Source organism: Balaenoptera musculus, chromosome 7, assembly GCF_009873245.2.
Source record: "Balaenoptera musculus isolate JJ_BM4_2016_0621 chromosome 7, mBalMus1.pri.v3, whole genome shotgun sequence".
Classification (NCBI taxonomy): domain Eukaryota; kingdom Metazoa; phylum Chordata; class Mammalia; order Artiodactyla; family Balaenopteridae; genus Balaenoptera; species Balaenoptera musculus.
Genome location: NC_045791.1, coordinates 68,220,148 through 68,244,601, shown reverse-complemented (window position 1 = coordinate 68,244,601; position 24,454 = coordinate 68,220,148). Strand labels below are relative to the sequence as shown.

Genomic DNA, 24,454 nt, shown 5'->3' with positions numbered 1-24,454 from the left:
ACTAAGACCTTTGCATTCTAATCCTGGATTTGCCTGGAAGTAGGTATGTGTTCCTGGGGGTGTCACTTCTCCATGTTTCCTCATTTATGCAATGAGGTGACTCATAATTTGGAGGACACCAATGCTTTCTCAGAGCAGAAAGCATAAAGGCTTTATAAGAGGAATAGCACCTCCTTCATTTCTCTTAATATAAATTTATCAAAATGAAACATCGTAAAGACCAACACTTGAAACTAGAAAGTCAAATAATTTTCTGCTCTCAAGTTAAATGTCTATATAGGTAGTATTACCCTTGTGTTTTCTTATTATATGTCCACAGTTTCATTTGCAATTCAAGCTCAGTTTCCTTTTCTTGACGTTGTTCCACCGTTGCAAGCCAATTACCATAGCAGCCAAATGCAGCCTTTGTTAGCTCAATTTGGATCAGACCATAATCATTGATATATTCTTGCTGTATAATGTCTAACTGATGGGTTAAAAAAAAAAATCCAAAATTCTTATTAATGTAAATACATAAATGTTAAAGCATTCAAGGAATGGTAATTAACCACATCATAGATACCTTCTGGAATCTACATAACAGATTTTTAGGTAAAGAGAAAAATGAATTAATCATTACTTACGGACATCGAAATTGCCATTGAAAACATGGAGCATATTATATAATACCAATTTGGTGGTGATGATTCTTCAATGACCTTAAATTTTAGTAACGACTATGCTCCATTTATATGATACACCAGAACTTTAGGTTACAGTAATGCTTTTCTTTTGTTTCTAAGAACAAATAGCTTTACATAAAATCTCAAGGCTAGATTCCACATCACTAGAAACAAGGAGAGCAAAAATGAAACCTACAATTTTTAAGAAGTGAAAAAAGCACAACATTGTAAATAGGCCAGCTTTTTCTTTATAATTTTTCTTTTATTGTTTCCTCATCTATTTACTAAAAATGTATTAAGTGCCTACTATTTCCAGGCACTGTACTAGAAATGTACAAAGATCAATAAGTTTCCTTTCTTTGAGAGGTTTAAAGGTGTTGGAGAGAAAGCGATAAAGTGTCAGAGTGGCTGTGATAGAAATCTGTAAAGGGTACTGTGGGGCACCAAAGAAAAAGTGGAAAGTCTAGATTGCATTTACCAGGATTATAGGAAGTGTTCCTCTTTAATCTACACTGAAGATTTTATCTTCAGCATGTACATATGATACTGTTTCACCACAAAGCAGAGACAGGTTTGTACTGTTAATCCATATTCTCATTGCCTATCCTTATGACTCAAAGGCACAGATGTGTGCAACAGTTAATTTAGAGTGTAGTCTTAAACAGAATAAAATAGATAGAGCGCACACAACAGTGCCAAATGGCTTACATGTAGACTTCATCTGCAACTGTGGCCTCATTAGAATCATGCTGTAAACAACTGATAATACTATGTTCAAATAACATAGGCACAGGATCTTGTTTTAGAAGCTATACAATAAGTTACTTGACCCCAGTGGTGCTATAAAGATATTTCATTAGTTTTAAGGCTAGTTAACAGATCAAAAATCTTACATTGTATAACTGTTTATCACTTTGGAGAGAATAAAACTGCAAGTGGCCAGGTTTCCCATTCAAAACCAAAGCTTTAGTTCTTGGGTCAATCATCAAACCGGTAAAGATATTTCTGTCTGCAAAAGAAGTGATGAACAATAGCTGAAATCAGACAAATATTCACTTTTAAAAATGTACACAATTCCACATCCACTGAGGTCTGCGATACCTTTCACTAGGCCTTGAATTACTGCAGACGCCTCAAGGTTTCGGTGAATGATTATCAGCTCTGTGGGTAAAATAAATAAATAAATAAACAAACAAACATCTAAACATAAATAGGTCAAACCTTCAAGGTTTTTTTTAAATGAATTTATATCATTCTGAAATATACCAGAATACAAAACAACTGAGTATGTTCAATTTCTTGGAGTGTTACTGGAAAATTAGGAATATATTTTGTGATTTAACAGAAAAACTAGGGGTGGGGATGAGGGCTTTTTCTGTTGGAGTCTCTAAGTTTTCTGCTGTGACTATGAATACATTAGAAGTGTTAATTCAGAAACTTATATGTCCCAAAAGAGACGGCTGTTTATTTTGAAATGAGTCACTGCACTACTGGATTGCTCAGTTATGCTCTCTTTTGAAGGGAAAGGAGGTAATGGGCACGGGATTTACATCTAAGCTGAGGTGTAACAGGATGACCAAATGCTGGGGAGGAATCAGAAGACTGCTCCATTTCTGTCAGAATCCACAGGACTCCCACACCGAGACAATGACTGTACCAAAGGAAAACCTCAGAGCATTCTTTCGAGAATGCCATTATATTGTGAAAACCTCCTTTATTCCCCCAATCATTCCACATGAAAAGATTTTTAAATATAAGTGGCACACCAATAACCAAATACACTTAGCCCTACACTTTCATAAAAACAACTCTGGAAATGTTGGATTCAGGTGGCATCTTGGGGCAAGAGGGGTGGAGGAAAGAGGAGAAATGGAAGAGAAAAAAATGCTCCTTAAATCCTATGCTACTCTTAGTTTGAGGTCTCTTATTTTCCATCCCCTACAGATGCTAGCTAATTTATGACATTACACAAACTGTATTTCCTCATGACAACAAACTGAGACTTACTGTTATCGGAGTGCGAAGTACAGAAGAGATCCCCTGCTGGAGACACTGAGATATGTTCAATAGTAGCTCCTAAACGGGGGAGGAACTCCTTATTCTTCTCTGCTGCCTCTCGCCACTCTACGAGGACAGACTCACGGCCACCACTCAGCAGACTGCTGCCTTCTCATCCACCCAAAGAAATGAAAAGGACAGTGTTTGGGGGAAAAAACAGGAAGATATAATCGATGTTTTGATTTTTCCTATGTTAGAGAAATAAACTATTTAAAAAAACACGCAAACAAGTGTCTTTATATCTTTTAATATACTTGCAAGACAATAGATTTAAAGATCACTGGTTCAGGGATTATTCCTTTCCAGTACTATGTGACTACTTTGTTGCTGACAAATTCTTCTGCCAATAACTAGAAAAACTGGATGAAACAAACATCCTCCAGGCCCAGCTGGCTTCACTAGTAAACTTTTCCAAACATTTAAGGAAGAAATAAACCAGTTTTACACTCTTCCAGGTAACAAAAAAGAAAGAACACTTCCCAATTTGTTTTGAAGAACAGCGTAATTCTGCACCAAAACTAGCACATCATTAAGAAAAGTACAAGCCAATTTCATAACAGATGAAAACTACCAAATGAAGTATCAGCAAGCTGAATCCAATGATATATTAAAAAGATAAGACATCACTGCAGGGTAAAATTTATTGTGAGCATGTGAGATTATTTTAACATTTGAAAAATAAACCAATGTAATGAACTCTACTTACAGAAAAAAGGGAAATAGATCATCAGTATCTTAACAGATGCAGAAAAAGTAAATGATAGAATTCTAGACCCATAATAAAAACTCTCAGTAACCTAGGAATTGATGAGACCTTTAAAATTTCATCAAGAATACTTACAGATAATCTATAGCAAATATTTTAGTGGTAAAACACTGAAAACGTTCCCCCTGTGTTGGGAACACCAATACCACTTTTATCCAACATTAACTTGAGGTCCTAGAGCACTGAAATAAGAAAGGCTTAAGAATCAGAAAGAAGTAAATAATAAATTAGATGCTCACAGACAGCATGACTGCGTTCAAAGCAGAGCCAAAACAGTTTATACTGTTAACATTTGCCTTAACTTATAAACAGTTCTCAAAAACCCTATAATTTGTAGTTTGTTTACACAGACAACTAATTTTCATTTCTTCTATTAACTCTCTCATACCTATACATTCACTGACAACCATGTACTATATTACTTCTCACAAATACTCACATGATTTAAAAAATAACATCAAGAATTGAACTCTCTAATAGCCAAGATGATCTGCAGTACTTCCTATATGAAAGCCATGGCTCACAGTAGAGGCACTTGGTATTCTCTTTTTTGAGTGCCAACTAATCTAACTATTCCTTCTTCCCCAAACCCCACCTGAGAAGGCCAATCCTGAATGTCCCAGGACTTAAGGCTAATAAGTAAGGCCATCACAGAAAGCTGTGACTAATAACTAGTGTGAGAGGAGGTGGAAAGATGCGTAAGGGCAACAAAACAGAGAAAAGTCACAGTGACAATATACATCAACGGGTCTTGGCCTTTGGGCAGGGGCCACAGCAGAGAAAAAGAAACTGATGAGGAAGGGCAGAAGAAACCACCTTAGGTCAGGAGAGAATAACAACACTGCCTGAAACATTACAGACATATGTACACACAATGCCACAAACATACTCATTTGTATTTTTGGTGGGGAGGAGGGTGAAGATAAGAGTAGCCTATGTCTTTTATCCATAGGGTTAACACCCTCTTCATTCTTCTGTTCTTAGTTCCCATATGTCACAGCTGTACTCCTGCTGTACTACTCTAAGTGTGTCAGGTTGGGTCCCACCCCCATATACCAGTCACTGATCCCCCAAATCAAAAGCACAAGTAGGCTGAAGATGCCTCCTGCTTCCTGAGGCTCCACTGAGTTAAACCCAAGTAAGCCTGTAGGAATCTAGAGCAAATGGTACTAAGACTTGTCCTGCCAGTCTCTAGGAGGACCTACAGGAAGAAGAATCACCTTTTCCAGGCACGTAAACTTCTGGAGCATCTAGCACCTCCCCTCCCCCACCCCCTTAAGGACCAGTCAAAATGTACTGACATAATTTTCACCACATACGTGTGGGGATGCTAACGGTAACCAAAGACAAAATGTACTTCTCCAAATTTCTGTTGAAGGTCATCCTATTTCCAAGGAGGTATTTTTACGCATTAGAGCCACTCTCATGCAGCTTGAATGGAACAAAGATCTGAATTAACTTAAAATAGTGAATGTGGCGATCTTACAGTTAAAAACAAACGTTCGAATTAGACCTAGGTCCAAATCCCACTTACGAGACACGTGACCTTAGGCAAGTTAGTTCTCAACTACAAATTTCACTTCCATCATCTGTAAAATGAGAATAATGATGCCTATTTTCAGAGTCAAGGATTAAATGAGATAATGGATGTAAAGCATCAGCACAGTCGTTTGCTCCTGATAAACTGTAGCTATACTTATGGACAACAAGCACTTAGCTATGTGCACATACATTAGAAAAAGAAAAGGAATATAATTTAAATAGGTTTATATTAACAAGAGACTTTATGACAGGTGTACACTTTGATACTCTGAAGAGCTGTGAAAACTTAAGCATATGGCATTGTGCTGAGCAAAGCCCAAAACACAGGGGTGATATACAAGTGCTTAAAAAAATTCATTTGGCTCATGCAATTCTAAATCTTTCAAACTATAAGTACAGTGAATTAAAATACTTGGTTCACATACTTTAAAAGTTCAGTTTAAGTCTTAAACTTGTACTTACCTGTCACTGAAAAAGCCAAATCCATAACCAAATCATGGTGCCAATGTAAACATGTGTATGTGTATTTCTTTTCATCATCAAAATTCCTCCTATTGGAGAAAACCAAAATTCTTAATTTGGCCAAAGGCGTATGTTTATCAAGTTTACTGATCTTAATGTGCAAAAAGTACATTTTCTATTTCTAAACGAGTCACTTCTGCAAACAATAGGCCATCATAGTATTCTACTAGTTCAATATTCACTGTTACTCTCTCCTTTTTACTTAAAGGCTGACAAAAAGTTCTCTTCAATTAAATGATTAAGGACAAAATGGATTTACTCCTAGGGCCAAGGGTTGAAGTCCTAAAACAGTAAGTCTATGCAATGAAGAGTACAGTAATAAAAGAAAGGGAGGATGCCAGCAAAGCATCATCTCTATTATTGGTTGTTGCTTTTCAGTTCCATCCTTTTCCCTGCACCCAGGTATACCCCTTTTCTGCAGGACTAATCTAAAATAAATAAATGATTGCCAAGTTCTTCAAGAGTTAACTGACCAAAGACGAATTTTGCCATCCCTGTGACCAGTTGCTATGCAATCTTCCTTCGGGTGACATGCTACACATGTAAAATTGTTCTTCGCATGTTTCTTATTTCTTGATGATGATAAAGTAAACCTAGAAGAAAAATATTTCCCCTTGATTATTAAAGGCTTGGTAAGTGATGTAGTTAGGCAAAATGGAGGTCTCACCCTTATCAACCCAAACTGGTGAGCGCTCAGAATTCACTGAACATAAATGCACGATTTTTAAGAAAAATCATGACCAAGAATCAAGAATTTTGTTTTGTAAACATTTATTAATACACAATATAAATTTCATGTGAATAACATTCTACCATAGTAACTTGTCTATGGAGGCCACTGAGAGTGAAATAGAGAACAGACAGTTGTTCTTATGGTTTTCTGCCTGGGCAAAGTTTGTTTGAATTTCTCGTTAAAGCTAAGTTTTTAGCATGAAGTATGGACAAGCCTGAGAAATTATATCTGAGACAACTGGCTAATGTGTCCAAAGATGTCAGGATCCTTATACTGCAAAGGAAAACAAATGTTAATCTTGGCAGGGTAAAAGGGGAGAGGGGACAGAGTCATTTGAAGAGTGACTACTCATGCTTAGCACTAGTTTCTTTAAATACGTTCTCATTCATCCTTACAACTCTGTTAGGTAGAAATTATCGCCATTTAAAAATACATGTTAATTTGAAGTGCAGTGAGGTTCAATGGACTAATCTGACTCATTTTAAACCCAGATATACCAAAGCCTATATTCATTCCTATAGCCATAAAATGACAATGTGGATCACCTAGGGAAAACTTTTCAAACCACATCCAATTTTGACACCAAGTATACACAGCAGAATCTAAGTGTGAAAGCGGTTTTGGGGGGAAAAGCTCCCTAGGATTTTGTGACTAACGACTCTAACCCACTGTGGGTTAAAAACTCTACCTCATCTTGTGGTTTCATAATTACTTGTAACATGAAACAGCTTTGGGTCACAGGTATAAGGATGAATAAAATTATAATGAACTCTTGAGTAACTAAAATAAAGCTATCAAAAAAGAATTCTTACCTTGATGTTGTTTTCTTTTTGAAAAAATAAACAGACAAGTAAAAGTCCCGTACTGCAGCAACATACTCTCCCTGGTATTTCAAAGAGAAGATAACATTCACAAAAATAGTCAACACCCTTTAAGAAGAAATATTATCATAAAAGTTAACACGGGAACAATTTAAACTTTTTGCAGACTGAGAGTATATTAGTATGAAATGATGTATTGGGTTGGCCAAAGAGTTCATTTGGGTTTTTCCGTAAGATGTTACAGAAAAACCCAAATGAACTCTTTGGCCAACCCATATTACAGTTTAACTATGGAAAGGATACTCCTACATTTACAATAATCATAGAAAATTAAAAGATGAAAGTAGGCCCTAAATCCTAAAACTAGACTCTCTAAGTATAATGATTAAACTTTCTTCTATTAAGGCGTAATCTATACACCACAGAATGCAATGTTTGACGCGTGTATAACCATGTAACTACCATCAAGATTTAGGACATTTTCTTCGCCTCAGGAATGCTCCATTGTTCCTCTTTCCAGTCACTCCCCAATGCTCCCACCCCTGTCAGCAACTACTGATTTCTATCACCATAGCTTACTTCTCTGCCTTTTCTACAACAGAATACAACCAGAATGGTAAATACACTTCATGTCTGGACTGTAGCTCAACATCACCTTTTTGAGATTCACCCCCGCTCTTATGTGCACCATTAGTTCCTTTTTACTGTGAAGCAGCATCCCAATGAACGCATATGTATCATAAATTGTTTACTCTCTTACTGATGAACACTTGGGTTATTTCCATTTTGGAGCTATTAATGAGTATTAATTATTCTTGTGCATGTCGTTTTGTGGTCATGTTTTCATTTCTCTACCTAGGAGCGGAACTGCTGGGTCACAGTAAAGGCATATGTTTAACTTTGCCCCATATCTTTCCACCACTCAGTACTGTCATTCTTTAATTTTATCTGTTCTAGTGGACCTGAAGTGGTATCTCACTGTGGTTTCAATTTGTATTTAACTGATGACTATGATGCTAAAGAATAATGACGTTTATAATGTAAAAGTGTTTTCTCTACTCTAAGAAATTAAACCTTTTCAGAACAAAGCCAAAATAATGCTACAAAACTTAAGACTAAAGAAACATGCCACCACAATGATATATAGGGGCTTTTGATGGTACTTGATTTTAATAAATTATGTGATTATTAACAACGGATGGCTAAATAAGTCATGGTATGAACATCATACAGTCACTATTTCTGATGAACATTTAAGTACACACTCATGCTGCAGTGTTAAGTGAAGAAAAAAAAGATAAAATCCTCAGACAATTATTCAATTTGAGAAAAGTTATTTTATACATTTAGGAAAAAGTCTAGAAAAAATTCCTCAAATATTACCACTGGTGAGATTTAATTTCTTCATTATATTTTTCTGTAATTTCAAAATTTTCTATAAGGGCATGTTATTTGTAGACATGGAGGTCATATTTTCAAAAGACACATATCTATAATCAAAGCATTTAAGTGGCTTCTACATGGTACAGGCTAAGAAGTACAGTACAAATGCCAAAACATTGATTTTTTTTGGGGACAATTATAGAGTTTACAAGAGCAAAAAGATACAATCTACAAAATTAGGGTAGTCCTAAAAAAATCTATACTACAAACACATGCTAAAGTAGTAAGACAGATTTCTTAGTTACTAACAAAAATATTGTAACTCAAGGCAATATTAAATCACTATAACATAAAATTCTCAGAGGAAAGACTGCAGGAAAGAGATTTTATGTACAAAAAAGAAAACCAACAAAGCAAATTTTACCTCATTTCCAAAGGCAATGCACTTGGGTGACTGGTTTATATAATCCAAAACAAAGGAGAGCTCCTTAGCTTCTATTTCCTGACTTGATGATTTTGGTAGTTTCACTGAAACCAGCTGAAATACATCTAGCCAAAGGCAGCTATATTAATATAAAGCTTCTCTAGAGAAAGTGAAGATGTGCATTTGCTCATATAAAACTGTTAATTAGTACTCCAAAGTTAATTTGATGCTAAGATCATAATTCTAGGCTGTCTGAACAAGTTGTACTCTTCATTTGAATATACAAGTTTTAACTGGAAGGCTAATTCCACAACTCATACACACACACACACACACACACACACACACACACACACACACACACACGCTTCATATATGTAGAAATAGAAAACAATTTGTTTTACTGGTGCATACTGCTTTCCAAAGTACTGAGATGAAAAAAAACAAAAAAACAAAAAAACAAACCCAAAGTACTGAGATGAGCTTTAAGATGGAGATGGAATATGATACATTGGTGAACTGAGCAGCCAAAAGCAACAAACCATCTGAGAGCTTTCAGAAATGCTATGGGCTTGCCACACATTCATAGGATAAATCTCCTTTTCTGTAGAATTGGCATGCTCTTCTCTTTGCATTCCATTTAAAAAATTTCTCCTTAAGGGGAAATAGCTATATTTCACTATGCTATTTCCTTATCCTCCTAGACTTTATAATACACTGTAATACACTGATCTACCATTTTTTGTTTTCCAGCCTGATTATATGCTCTGAACTCAATTCTTCTAGCCTTTTCAGTCATCTCAAACTTTACATGCCTAAATCCTGAACTCTTATTTTCCTTTCTGAACTTAGTCTTCCCCCACATTGCCCACTGGAGGAAATGGCACCACCATTTACCTAGTTGCTCAGACTTAATCCTTGAGTCACCTTTGACTTCTCTCTCATGCCCCACACCAAACCAGCAGCAAACCCTGCTGGCTCTATCTTCAAAACACATCCAAGATTCAATAAATTCTAACCACCTCTGCCGCTACCACCTAGCCTAAAGCCATGATCCTGCTTCATATCCTAAGTGTTAGGAATAGTGATCTCTTAACAGCTCTTCCTACGTCCACCCTTGGTCCCCTTCAGTCTCTTCTCAACACAGAAGCCAGTGTTCTATTACTGCTAAGTCAGATCATGTCCCTCTTTTGCTCAAAAACCTTCAATGGCTTTTTGTCTATTCAGAGTAGAAGTCAGAGTCCTTCTAATCGCGTACAATGCTCTACATTATCCATTCTACTTAGGCTCACTCCAAGCCATCCTCCCTGCTATTCCTCAAACATGGCAGGAATGCTCTAGAATATGCTTCTCCAACACAGCTGCACAGCGTATTCTTCTTTCTCCCAGGACCTCGCCTGATCACTTATTTAATATGTATTCTTCCAGTGTTGCCTATTCCCATTCCCTGCTTTATTTTTCTCTAGAACACCTGTCATCTTATTGTATTATATGACTGATCTAGTAAGCTTAATGTCTGTTTAGTTCTCTGCAACCAGAACAGTATTTGGTACATGGTAAATGTTTAATTAGCTGGTGAATAAATTAATTACAGAGTCAAGAAATGACACCATATAAGATAACGTGTAAATAAAAGGTTCATTTGTTTTTAAACTAGAGAAGCATATTTCAATATGATTTATACAAATTTCTATCAGAGACTCTGGTTTTGGACTGTGGAACAAAGATGAAACAAATAAAGAAGTATATGTTAATATATATTTTGAGATGCCAGTCACAGGGAATCTTTTTCAAGCCTTTTTCACATTTTTATATAGTAACTAGATTTTCACAGGCTGAGTGCCCACGATGTGCCAAGTACTCAAGAGTAACACTAGATTCCACCATGAACAGAATTCAGATGACATTACAGCATTGGAAGTTTCCAGTTAGCTCCAAAAGGCTAATGACTTTAGATCTGAGTGAGACTTACTTTAGATCTACAGTTTTCTATACTGGCTTGCGCATTAGACTCGACTGGGGGAATACTTAAATAGACAGGCCCCACCACAGAGAATCTTACATTTTAAGTTCCTTGGAGTGACTGTAATGTGTAGTCAGTGTTAAGAATCACTTGTCCTACTGATATGGATAAAAACTTTCATTACTGCTATTGGCAACTACCCCTCCAACTGAGGAATCATGCAGTGAGTATGGGGAGTGGCTACCAAACTAGAGTGATGAGCAGAACCACCTGGGGAGACACAAAAAAATGCAGATTCCTGGACCAAATCTCAGACCTAGTGAATCAATTGTCAGGGAGTTTAGAAACATGAATTTTTAGTAAGCATTTAGACAGACATTAAGAATTCACAGGGCTTCCCTGGTGGTGCAGCGGTTAAGAATCCGCCTGCTAATGCAGGGGATGTGGGTTTGAGCCCTGGTCCAGGAAGATCCCACATGCTGCAGAGCAACTAAGCCCATGCACCACTACTGAGCCTGCGTTCTAGAGCCCTCAAGCCACAACTACTGAGCCCATGTGCCACAACTACTGAAGCCTACGTGCCTAGAGCCCATGCTCCACAACAAGACAAGCCACTGCAACGAGAAGCCCGCGCACTGCAACAAAGAGTAGCCCCCGCTTGCCGCAACTAGAGAAAAGCCGCACGCAGAAACAAAGACCCAACGCAGGGGCTTCCCTGGTGGCGCAGTGGTTAAGAATCCGCCTGCCAATGCAGGGGACACGGGTTCGAGCCCTGGTCCGGAGAGACCCCACATGCTGCGAAGCAACTAAGCCCATGCGCCACAACTACTGAGCCTGCGCTCTAGAGCCCGTGAGCCACAACTACTGAGCCTGCATGCCACAACTACTGAAGCCTGTGCGCCTAGAGCCCATGCTCCACAACAAGAGAAGCCACCACAATGAGAAGCCTGCGCACAACAAAGAGTAGCCCCAGCTAGCCGCAACCAGAGAAAGCCTGCGCTCAGCAACAAAGACCCAACACAGCCAAACATTAAAAAAAAAAAAAAAACCCAATGCAGCCAAAAAGAAATAAATTTACAAAAAATAAAAAACTCCCTAAAAAAAAAAAAAAAAAAAAAGAATTCACATTTTCATATACAGAACAGAACCTAAATATTCAAAAGTGCTACTTTAAAATAGTCATCTGGTAAAGCAACTTAATTATTTTAAGAAATACACTGCCATTTCCAAAACATTTTTTGGCATGTCCCTTAGAGATGGTTTATGGGCCACATCAGAAAACTAAACTTACAGCTTTTATTCTTTCATGTCACATTTTTGATAGATAAAAATATTACTCATTAACAGAGTTGGCGCCAAACGACTTTTAGCTAAAAAAGATTTAGCTTCACAGTTTTGACTATTCTCAACTTACTTAAAACTCCATGATATAACAATCTGTAAATTTGTTTTAAGAAAACAAAAAAACAACAAAACTCCCTGAATCCCAAACAAACAAAAAAACCACTACCAGAACAACAAAACAAAACAAAAACCAAGCCAATGCCCGCCCCCGCTCCCCCCGAAGGATTCACTTAGCTAATAAGCTGTGAGCCAATTTAGCTGACTGCCCAGTAACCACTTTAAAGCTGGTCTGTACTTTGAATTCTGAATACAACTTTATTTTAAGGAGGACAACACGGGGGGACTGGCATTCTTGAAGTCCGAGATTAGAAAAATTCTTCGGATATATCCTTCATGTCAATGTTAAATGTATTAAATTTACTGCTAAAGGACAATTATTTGTAACCACTGAAGATATTCTAGAAATCCTTAAATGCTCTGAAACATGGCAGTTTCAATGGAATAATGTTCCAATGATAATGAAAATATAATAATAATTTAGCCACACTATTAGTTCCTAATCACCTGTTTTCTATACCATTTCCTCCAGATTCAAGATCAACAAATGGGTGTTCAGTGATGGGTAAAGTAATAGTGATGCTTAAGAATGACAGACTTAAGGTCAGTAGGAAGACACATATAGCTCAAAACAGCTTTAAAATTGGAGTTATGCTGTCCACTATCACAGCCATTTATTAAGTAATCATTCCCTCATCAATATTTCAGAAATAATACAAAGCCTCCCCCAAATGAATGTAACAGTGATGAAACCAATTTAAAAGCCAGCTCCGAAAACTTAACTTCAGACTAAAACCAAAATGTTAAATTTGAGACACTGTAAAACGTAGAGAGCCACTCAATGCTACATATGTATAAAAAAAATTAATTATACTATACCTGGTTTTTCTTTATTTATTATAACAAAGACAGAATCCTCACAGGCAAGAGCAAAGAGGGCATGAAGTTTACATCCAACTATGAAAGTCTGAAAAATAAAAAGCACCATATTGTTCATTCTGTGCACCCCCCATAAGTTCCATAACAGGCAGGGATTTTTTTTTATCCATTTTGCTCACTGCTATATTGCCAACATCAGAAGAAAACCCGGCCTATGGAGACACTCAATACATATTTGTTGAATAACCTTTTAAGTTAATACATATATAGATCTACCAGTTTCTTATCAATGGTTTTACAGTATTCTACTGAATGACTATCAAATTTTAACTGACCTCAAGATTATATTCAATTTTTTTTTTTCTACCATGAACAATGTTTTAAGAACTACATATACCTGCCATTATTTCAACAAGAGATTCCTAAAGGTGAAATTGCTGGAGCAAAAGGTATTTATTCATTTTCAGTTTCATTCTCATTGACTGTGTACAAAAGTGTCTATTTCTCTATACTTTATCACTGTATTTTTTTCAATTTGCAATTTGGATAAAGTGACAGGGAAAAATGCTGTGTTATCTATTAATTTACATTTAATTATTAACAAGGTTAAGCATCTTTTCATGTTTATTGGCTACTTGTTATTTCTTTTCTGTGTATTACATATTCTTACTTTATACCAATTTTTTTCCCATTGGGTCATTAGTTTTTCCTTATCGGTTTTTGGTAACTTTTTGTGTATTAGGGATAACAGCTCTCATAAATATTTTCTTTCAGTTTCATTGCTCATTTTTTGGTTAAAAAAGTTTAAAATGTTATATAGTCAAATTTATCATTTCTTTTATAGTGAGTGAATTTCATGATTTGTTTAGGAAGGCTATCTAAAAGATTGGGCCTTATGGAAGTATTCAATAAATAATATGTCTGTCATTAAATTATGTTGCCATTCTTCTTCACATAATGAAAATGGAAGCTCAATCCACGTACCTTTATCAAAATGCCATCTATATAGTCCCACAGTTTAACTGTGCCGTCAAAGGAACATGAATACAGCTAGAAGGGTAAAAATAGTACAAAACTGATTAAAAAAAAGAACTACATTAAGATATCAAGTAACTTAACTGCTGATACAGAAGGCATTGCCTGTTCATTAATTCATTATCAGCTTTAAAGAGGTGAAATCATTTATTTATATTGTTTTTGCAAAATAAAAAATCTTATCACAGCTCTTTGTAGAAAGCAGACCTATCAATTTCAACTTTTAATTAAAATAAAGAAAAAAGTCAACCCTCTGTCTTCAAGAGGGAGATGGTAAGGTACTGAGTTATGAAAAGCACTTGAGAGCTTGTTGCTATTTTCCCAGAGCCCAGTCCTTTATCAGCAGAACTGCTTTTATCTTACATTGGTATCAAAGGAGTGTCTCTCAAATGATCTGAGAATGTCCTTTTTTTAAAAAAAAGTTTCCAACCCATCACGGACCAATATTTTTGTAAACTACAACTTAAGTTATTATGTACTTGGATGCTGTGGCAATGTCAAAGTGCCCTAAAGTTTTAGACACTCAATTTCTATACTTATCTCATTGCAGACCTGTAACCAACGGTTTGTGGCACTGGTCTGTGGGCCATTCTCTGGTACCACCAGAATGCCTCTGTAGCATGTTTTTATTTTTGTCCCAGCAGACTGAGTTTTACTAAAGTCACACTGGATTTTTTCGTTGCTGTTAGTGTGAAAACACTTTACTTAAAATTTTGAGTTTTTTGAAAGAAAGATGGTAGAGTAGGAGGACGTGGAATTCACCTCCCACCACGAACACATCAAAAATACATCTACATGTGGAACAGTTCTCACTGAAAACTAACTGGAAACTGTCAGAAAGAATCCTATACAACCAAGGCTGTAAGAAAGATCCACATGGAATGAGGTAGGCAGGGAAAAGAAGCAATCAGGTCGGGACCTGTTCCACTGGGAAGGAACACAGAGGACAAAGGAGATTACATGGGCAGAGATCTGCCCTGCGGAGTGAGTGAGCGGTTTGAGTCACATACTGGGTGCTCCAGTCCTAGGGTCTGACACAGGGAAGGCAAGTTCCCTTGGCTGAAGTGCCGCTGGGACTAACAGTAGGGCAGTGGGAAGCCTGGATTCCACTCAAGAGGAGAGCACACATGTGGGCTTGCTCCTGAGGAAGAGGGTAGACTGAAGACTGCCTTAGTGGCTGCCTGGTTTCCTGTGACTGCTCCAGTACACGCTCCAGCCCTGCTTACTTCATGACGCAGCTCCACATTGGAGAGAGGCCTGCCGTGACTGGGGAGAGAGCTTGGCTGTGGAACACAGAAGCATCCTAGCACCTCCATCTCTAGCCCCACCTCTAACCAAGGTGACAGCTGCCAGCACACCCCGAGGAAAGATGTGACTTGTAGTTCATGTCAAAGCCAGCTCTCTTACCAAAGGCACTGAGCACATGCAGACTGCATAGGGATGCTCCCACATAAGGATACCCCTTCAAGACTGGGATAAGTAACCAGTTCACCTAAATTCATAGAGACAGAGAAAGTTAAGCAAAATGAGAAGACAGAGGAACTGGTCTCAAAAGAAAACCCCTGAAAAAATTAATGAAACAGAAATATACAATCTACCAGATAAAGAATTCAAATCGTTAGTAATAAGAACGTTAACTGAATTAGGGAAAAGAATAGATGAGCACAGTGAGAATTTAAACAAGGAACTAGAGGAAACAGAACCACAAAAACACCCACTCAGAACTGAAGAATACAGTAACTGAAATGAAAAACATACTAGAAGGAATTACAGCAGACTAAGTGATACAGAATGCACAAGTAATCTGGAAGAGAGAATAATGGAAATCACCCAAACAGAAGAACAAAAAGAGAAAAGAAAGAAGGAAAGAAGGAAGGAAGGAAAGAAAGAAAAAGAAAGTAATAACAGCTCAAAGATCTCTGGGATAACATCAAGAATACCAACATTCACAATATAGGGCACATTATAGAGGTCCCAGAAGGAGGAGAGAGAGAGAATGGGGTCTAAAATGTATTTGATGAAATTATGGCTGAAAATGTCCCAATCCTGAAGAAGGAAACAGATATCCAGGTACAGGAAGCACAGAGGGTCCCAAACAAGATGAACCCAAACAGAAAACCCTAAAGTCTCCACTGAAAAACGATTAGAACTAAAAAGTGAATTCAGTAAAGTTGCAGGATACAAGATTAATATACAGAAATCTGTTGCTTTTCTATACACTAATAATGAACTACCAGAAACAGAAGAAAAAACAATCCCATTTAAAATCACATCAAAAAGAATAAAATACCTACAAATAAACTTAACCAAGGAAGTGTAAGAGCTATACTCGGAAAACTATAAAACACTGAGAAGAAAACCGAAGATGATACAATGAAATGGAAAGATATCCCATGTTCCTGGATTGGAAGAATTAATATTGTTAAAATGTCCAAACTACTCAAAGCAATCTACAGATTTAATGCAATCCCTATCAAAATACCCATGACATTTTCAACAGAACTGGGACAAATAATCTCAAAATTTGTATGGAACCACAAAAGACCCCAAATTATTAAAGCAATCTTAAGAAAAAAGAACAAAGCTGGAGGTATCATGCGCCCTTGCTTCAGACTATACTACAAAGCTATAGTAATCAAAACAGGATTATACTGGCACAAAAACACAACACAGATCAGTGGAACAGAATAGAGAGCCCAGAAATAAATCCACATACTTATGGCCAATTAATATACAACAAAGGAGGCAAGACAGTCTCTTCCATAAGTGGTGCTGGAAAAACTGGACAGCTACATATATAAGATTGAGATTAGAACATTTCCTCACACCATATACAAAAATAAATTCAAAATGGATTAAAGATATAAATGTCAGGGGCTTCCCTGGTGGCGCAGTGGTTGAGAATCTGCCTGCCAATGCAGGGGACACGGGTTTGAGCCCTGGTCTGGGAAGATCCCACATGCCGCGGAGCAACTAGGCCCGTGAGCCACAATTACTGAGCCTGCGTGTCTGGAGCCTGTGCTCCGCAACAAGAGAGGCTGCGATGGTGAGAGGCCCGCACACCGTGATGAAGAGTGGCCCCCACCTGCCGCAACTAGAGAAAGCCCTCACACAGAAACGAAGACCCAACACAGCCATAAAAAAAAAAAAAAAAAAAAAAAAAAAAAAGATGTAACAGTCAGACTGAAAACCATAAAACTCCTAGAAGAGATGATAGGCAGAACACCCTTTGACATCAATTGTAGCAATACATATTTTTTGATCTGTCTCCTAAGGCAAAAGAAATAAAAGCAAAAATAAACATACGGGACCTAATTAAACTTAAAAGCTGTTGTACAGCTAGGAAACCATAGACAAAACAGAAAGACAACATATTGAATGGAAGAAAATATTTGCAAACGGTATGACTGATAAGGGATTAATTTCTAAAATACATAAACAACCCATACAACTCGACATCAGAAAGATAAACAACCTAAAGAAAAAAAAAAGATAAACAACTTGATTAAAAAATAGGCAGGAGATCTGAACATTTTTCCAAAGAAGATATACAGACGGCTAACAGGCACATGAAAAGATGCTCAACATCGCTATTAGAGAAATGTAAATCAAAATCACAATTAGGTATCACCTCACACCTGTCAGAAGAGTTATCATCAAAAAGTCTACAAATGACAAATGTTGGCGAGGATGTGGCGAAAAGGGAACCCTTCTACACTGCTGGTGCACCCACTACTGGAAAACAGTATGGAGGTTCCTCAAAAAACTAAAAACAGAACTACAATGTGATCCGGCAATTCAACTCCTGTGTATATATCTGAAAAAATAAAAATAGTAATTTGAAAAGATACATGTACCTCAATGTTCACAGTAGCGTAATATTTACAACAGCCAAGACATGTAAGCAACCTAAGTGTCCACCAACAGATGAAGGGATAAAGAAGATGTGATGTGATATATATACTCAGCCATAAAAAAGAATAAAATTCTGTCATTTGCAACAATATGGATGGGCCTAGGAGTATTATGCTTAGTGAAATAAGACAAAAAGAAAGACAAACAAATACTGCATGTTATAACTTATATGTGGAATCTAAAAAATAAAACAAATGAATATATATAACAAAACAGAAAGACACTCACAGATACCGAAAACAAACTAGTGGATACCAGTGGGGAGAGAAAAGGGGGAGAGGTAAGATAGGGGTACTGGATTAAGAGATACAACTACGTATAAAACAGATAAGCAACACAAATATATTGTACAGTGCATGTAAATATAGCCATTATTTTGTAATAACTTTAAATGGAGTTTAATCTTCACTACTGAAGAATCACTATATGTACACCTGAAACTAATATAATATTGTGAATCAACTCTACTTCAATTAAAAAAAAAAGTGGCAATTTTAAGATTTCTTCCAGGGAGGACATGGAATCACAGAATTGAAATAAAAAATGATGGATAAGAAAATATTACCTATTCAAGCAAAAGAATTATATTAGATAGAAAATATACACCAGTATTACTATATATAACATGAATCATAAACACAGATCAGTAAAATATAACAAGGCAAACAGAATCACTGTAAGACAATGGTTATACACAAATACTGTGAGTTCAGAGTCCACAGAGTCTCTGGCACCCACCCCTTCACCTCAACCAAACCTGTTGTTAAATTTGGTAATATAGACTTCATAAATTCCAATTTTAATTTTCTTTTCTGCTACAAAAAACATTCAAATGGTACACATAACCATAACCTCTTTTCTCAAGTCCTCAGAGGACAGCAAGGACAAAATGTGTGCTTGAACCCTGCAGAAAAGCTATGTAACTGATTTTCCAGAGTAGCTCATTTAATTTTAGAAAGAAAAGATCAGTGTTAGTGTTACTTTATGCCCTACTTCTTTTATGACAACACAGTGAATGGCAATGCAAATCCATTCTTAAATCAAGCAGTAACTGTCAAGTTGGCTGAGACTAATCCAGAAAAGGGGAACTTGATCAAAAACTAGAGCAAGTATTTTTGAGATAACTCTCTAGCAGCTTTGCTGACACTTAAGAACAGAATTAAAATGACCATTTTATTGTTGATTTCTGCAAAGCAAGGGCTGTTTTGTGGGGAGAGTGGGAAGGTGCAGACTCCACTAGATCCCCAAGTTTGTCCTGAAATTAACTGGTTGATCCACTGAATAAAGAATCCCTTCTTCTTGTCTAGATACTGGCCCTAAGATTCGGTGACATCTGCATTAACACTAAAGAGCCTCGTCTCTAAAGAAATAGATCTACAACATCAATACCTCAAAGATGCATTCCAGAAACCAAAGAGTTCGGAGGTCAAATAAATTTGAGAAACACCCAAGACTATATACCCCTTCTGGATATTCACCACGCATATAAAGGACTTGAGAAGACCTATAATCAAGAAATTCATTTAACTGTGCCAAATTCTGAATTTCAGAAACTATACAAACAAGAACCCCTTCTTTCAAGTAACACCTATTAGCATCCTGTGAACAAATGGTTCACAGAATACACCATGAACAATGTAGTTCTAGGCTGTGACCCTATTTTAATAATTAAAAATAAGTGAAAACTATACTAAATCAGAAAATCAAAATAGATATTTCCATGATCATCACCTAGAAAGCTTCCCAGCCAAATTCAATTCAAATTTTTCTGGCAACAATAAAGCCAATATTAAAATATTTGACTGTAAATTAACACCTGTAGATGGTTCCTGGGGTTGAGCTGGATTCCAGTCACCAGATTTCTGTGCCCTTGCAATATATGTACACATTCTTCTGTAGCTGTGCTATAAACTTTAATAAAGTCTCCAGAGACACAGAAGACATACCTGGAAATAAGAGAGAAAAATAAGAATCACATACTGTATAGACAGCATAATCTTTTTATTGTCCATGAAAAACAAAACAAAACAAAAAACAAAGCTATAACATGCAACAGAGATATCTTTCAAAATAATAGTTTAAGACCTGTATTTCAAATTGTGCTGCTTAAGCCTATGGGGACATCTGAGGTCGTTTAGTTCACGAATTCTGAAAGTAGATTAATGATGCCAAAGTCATACCTCTGACCTGTTCCAGGGGCAGAGGCTGTATGGAATCATCCTGCAAAAACAGCCAACCTAACCAAGCTGCCTGCTCACTAATGGATGCAGACACTGTGCTACGCCTTCACTATCAGGTTTTATTCTGCGGTGGTTCTGCTAACAGCAGCGTCTTCCCCTGTCCTCCAACTCTCCATCATTCATTGCACAGACACCAGCTTACAAATACGAAGTCAAATATTCTCTCTAGTCAGTGAGGTCTCAGACTTTATGACCGTTCTTTTTCTTACTCCCAAAAAGCTGACTTCGCTTTTGTTTTTCTGGATTTGTGGCTTTCTTCCATATATCAGAGGCTACTAAATTATTAACTGTGGTTAACCTGGGGTAATATTTGTTTAACTTTTTTCATAATAGATATACCCATAAGACAAAGCTCAGAACTGCAAATCTTCTAGCATCAAATAAAAAACGTTTGCTCTGTGCCTATTACATCTGACAGCGTACGTGTCTAACATGGTGCTTTCTCATATATCATAGAAGGTACAAACCACAGAATTCTTAGGCTGGACCTCTTTGTGCTCCCAAAGTACCCAAGGCATGATTTGATCTGGGTACTTTCAAACTGTGTTGAAATTCCTCATTTATGTAAATATCCATCTCCCTTATCTGGCCATAAGCTCCTATAGGGCAGAGGCCCTATTTATCTTTGATTTTCAATGTCCAATCCAGTTTGTCAAACAGAACATGCCTGATCTTCAAAGGTTTTATAAACTATTTAGATAAAATGAACCAGTAAAAAAATTATTACAAAATAATCAAAGGGTAAATCTTCTAATGCTGACTGGGGTTGCTACTATCCTATTTTATCATTTTTAAGACACTTGATTTTCACATGTTCACCTCTCTAAAATCAGGATGCATCTTAAAAGTGCTGTAACCAGGGGCCATGGTTGTGTTCAACTGTTTGTAAGATCAACAAAGTACAAGCAACAAAGCAACCGAGGTATATGGATTCCCCTTTGGCTGGGAGAGGAGGCTCTCCATTCCCATGAGTACCCTAGTTCTTACCATCTCCTGTCTGGACCACTCTTAAGGGCTTCCTACAGTCTCCAGGTGTGGCCCTTTGATTCAACCTTTCGTACTCATACCAGACTAATTTTACAAACTTGACCATATTACTTCCTTAAATAAAGATAAAATTAAAATCCTTCAGTGTTTTCTCACTGCCTTCAGGATATGATCCAAATTCCTACGTTTGACTCCAGTCTGACTGGAAATACTTTTTCACTTGAACAGCAGGTTAAGTGGTTCAAAACTCCAACGACCCCCTCACTCTCCCCTGCTCTCCATTAGCATCAACAAGTCCTTTAGGCAGAGTTTCCTGGAGATGTTGGTGGGTGAGGGGGTACTGCTGTTTGCCAAGAAAACTCCCCCTAACTGATTCTGATATTCTTCCCCAGTGGAAAGTAATTTCCTCTCTCCTTGCTCCTCAGCAGGGAATAATGACTTCAACTGTTTGAATGCAAACCTCTAGAGAGAACACTCTCCACACTTGCACATTCTGCTATCTACTGAGAACGCTTTCTTTCCGACTACTTCTTTAACATTCAGCTCAGGGGTCTTTCCACTGGAAGCCTTCCCTCATCTTATTCCAGGTCAGCACCAGTCCTAACGTGCTTCTGCAGGGTGCGGGGCTTAACTCTATCCCAGCACTTTCTGCACGGTGTTATGAGAGAACTTCCCTTCCTTGAGGGGAGGAACTGTGTGTTTACTTACTTCAAATAATAACAGAAACAGGGTGTGGTAGAAAAGGAGGCATTTTTAAGAAGTCAAACACAGATGGGTTCGAATGCCAGCTTTACTATGTACAAGGCTGAATGACGCTGAAGAATTTACCTAACCTTTCTAAACCTCGCTGTTCTCCAGTCGCAGGGTTATTATAAGGATTAAATGAAACAATGCAGCAAGTGCAAGCTTGGCATATACAGCAAACACTCAATAAATGGTTCTGTAAAATGAGGATAACAATACCTAAACCATGCAGACAGGGGTGCATGTAAAGCACCACCACAATGCCTGTCACACAGGATTCAAATCATCTTTGTTAATCAAGTGGTGAAGTAAGAAATTAGGGATGTTTTCAAGCAGGAATCAGGATTTAAATGAGGTTCTGAAGGATGCATGATTTAAGGGCTGGGAAAGAAAAAGAGCAACATAAAAAACAGTAGGGAAATAACAACATGGTACCTACGAGAGACAGGGAATGTACCTATGTAAGTAGCAAAGTGTGCATAATGGGCACTAGCAGGAAACACAACCCCATAAGCAGAGTTGAGCTAGATCAGGGAAGGCCCTGAAAGCCAGACATAAGAGCTATAGTTAAGGAAGGCAACAGAACCCTGTTACAGGGTTCTGAGCAAGACGAGGAATAAGAGTTACAGTAACGTAACAGCAGCAGTATCCAGAATGATCTGCAGGGAAAAATACTTAGTCAGGGACATCGATTCTGTGATAATTTAGAAATGTAAAAGGCAAGAATGACCCACTGTTTTAGTTTTCTATACCCTAGTAACCTACTGCTATGATACATAGCACCATATAACTGTGGGAGGCAATAGGGTGTGATGCAAACAGTGCCGGACTGGGAGTAATACTTGATAGGGGGATGCCAGGTCCTTTCATGTACACCTCACCTCCCTGCTTGCCTCTCATGATAACGCACTCAAGTAGGCAGAGCAGAGTTTTGTCCTAGTTCTAAGAGGACCTAGTGACCAAGAGAAAGCTGTTAAAATTCCACGATTCTGTTGTTTCATTTACTATTTCAGCTTTTTTGATAAGCTCCTTGAGGTAAAATACAAAATTATTTTATTCCCCTTTGTATAAGTTAGCCAACCCCTGTGGCAGCTTTTAGATAATATTCAAGTCCTTGGTGAATTCATTATAACCCTGTTAATTTGCCAGAAAACTGGTTTAATTATTAGCTTCTATATATATGAAAAAAAATGTATCTCTAAATCTCGACCAAGTTCCTATCCTGAATTTCTGCCTAAACACCTGCTACACCCACCTGGCTGTTATAAAGGTACTTTAAACTCAACAGGCACATGTGAACCCTACATCTTCTCCTTGTTAATCCTAATTGCTAAATCACTCCAAAACTCTGTCTTTTCATCTTCATTATTATCTTAATTCTGGCCAAAATCATTTCTTGCTTGGATGCCTGCATTAGTCTTCTAATACCTGGTTTATAATGTTCTAGACTCTTCTCCCACCACTTCCCTTCAGCCTATGCTGCAAGTATACTGACCTTATGCACATGACACCCCTCACCCGCCCCAATTTCAAGTTGCTCACTTTGCCTGGTTGCCCTCCCCCCCAGCATCACGGAAGGGGCAAACTCCTGTTAGTTTTGCAAGATCCTACTGCTGAAGGGAAACTTTCACTGTGTAACTCCTCCTTCTGTGCCATCACTGCACCTTGAATATGCTAGCCTAGCCACCTCTCGTCTCTCCATCACATACTGTATAGTTTTATAGAGTTCTCAGATTAATATTCTTGAGGAAACACAATCATGTTATCCCGCCTCCCCCCTCCCCACCAACACCTTATCTGCAGAATAAAAAAATACGCTCTCTTTGGACCAAACAACCAAGAACTGACTCTATGTTCCCTTTAGAACCTCATCTCCCACTAGCTCTCTTCATATACCATTCCTACAAGCTAACTGTACCACAGTCCTCATGCTTATACTGTGCCCCCTATCTGGAATGCCTTCCATCCATATCCCCTAGTCAAAATACCATCCATCCATCTACCTCTAGCCTATACATCACTTCCTCATCAACCTTCTCCATCCTTCCAGTTTGAAGTACTCTGTTTCTTATGAGATCCCAAAGTGCCACTGTATGAAACATCTGTTACTGATTATCTCCTTTTCCTCACTACACTGAAAGCTCTTGAAGGTAGTAGGATCAATCCTGGTATTATCTTAGTTTTTGTCATCGCAGCTTGTTATAAATACACAGCTGATAAATACTTAAAAATGAATTGTAAGACTAATCAATTTTCACTAATCAAGTGAAATACAATGGATCCCAGTACAATGAATGAGATATACAAACAGTACACTGGAGGAAGAAACTGGATATAAGTCCAAAGTGGCAGAACTTTGGCAATCTCTTGAAGCCTTAG

At 37.5% G+C, this 24,454-nt stretch overlaps 1 protein-coding gene across 1 annotated transcript in view; it reads right to left on the bottom strand.

Annotated features, from left to right (window-relative positions):
- Positions 1 to 24,454, bottom strand: part of WDR75 (WD repeat domain 75) — a 41,162-nt gene that overhangs the window by 15,513 nt on the left and 1,195 nt on the right. Inside the window, exons 2-12 of the mRNA XM_036857932.1 lie at positions 19,921 to 20,050; positions 14,139 to 14,204; positions 13,155 to 13,242; positions 8,912 to 9,036; positions 7,096 to 7,166; positions 6,024 to 6,143; positions 5,491 to 5,579; positions 2,670 to 2,828; positions 1,764 to 1,823; positions 1,556 to 1,671; positions 291 to 466 (exon numbers count right to left, since the gene is read on the bottom strand). Coding sequence (XP_036713827.1) covers positions 291 to 466; positions 1,556 to 1,671; positions 1,764 to 1,823; positions 2,670 to 2,828; positions 5,491 to 5,579; positions 6,024 to 6,143; positions 7,096 to 7,166; positions 8,912 to 9,036; positions 13,155 to 13,242; positions 14,139 to 14,204; positions 19,921 to 20,050 — 1,200 coding nt within the window. The remainder of the gene's footprint in view (positions 1 to 290; positions 467 to 1,555; positions 1,672 to 1,763; positions 1,824 to 2,669; positions 2,829 to 5,490; positions 5,580 to 6,023; positions 6,144 to 7,095; positions 7,167 to 8,911; positions 9,037 to 13,154; positions 13,243 to 14,138; positions 14,205 to 19,920; positions 20,051 to 24,454) is intronic.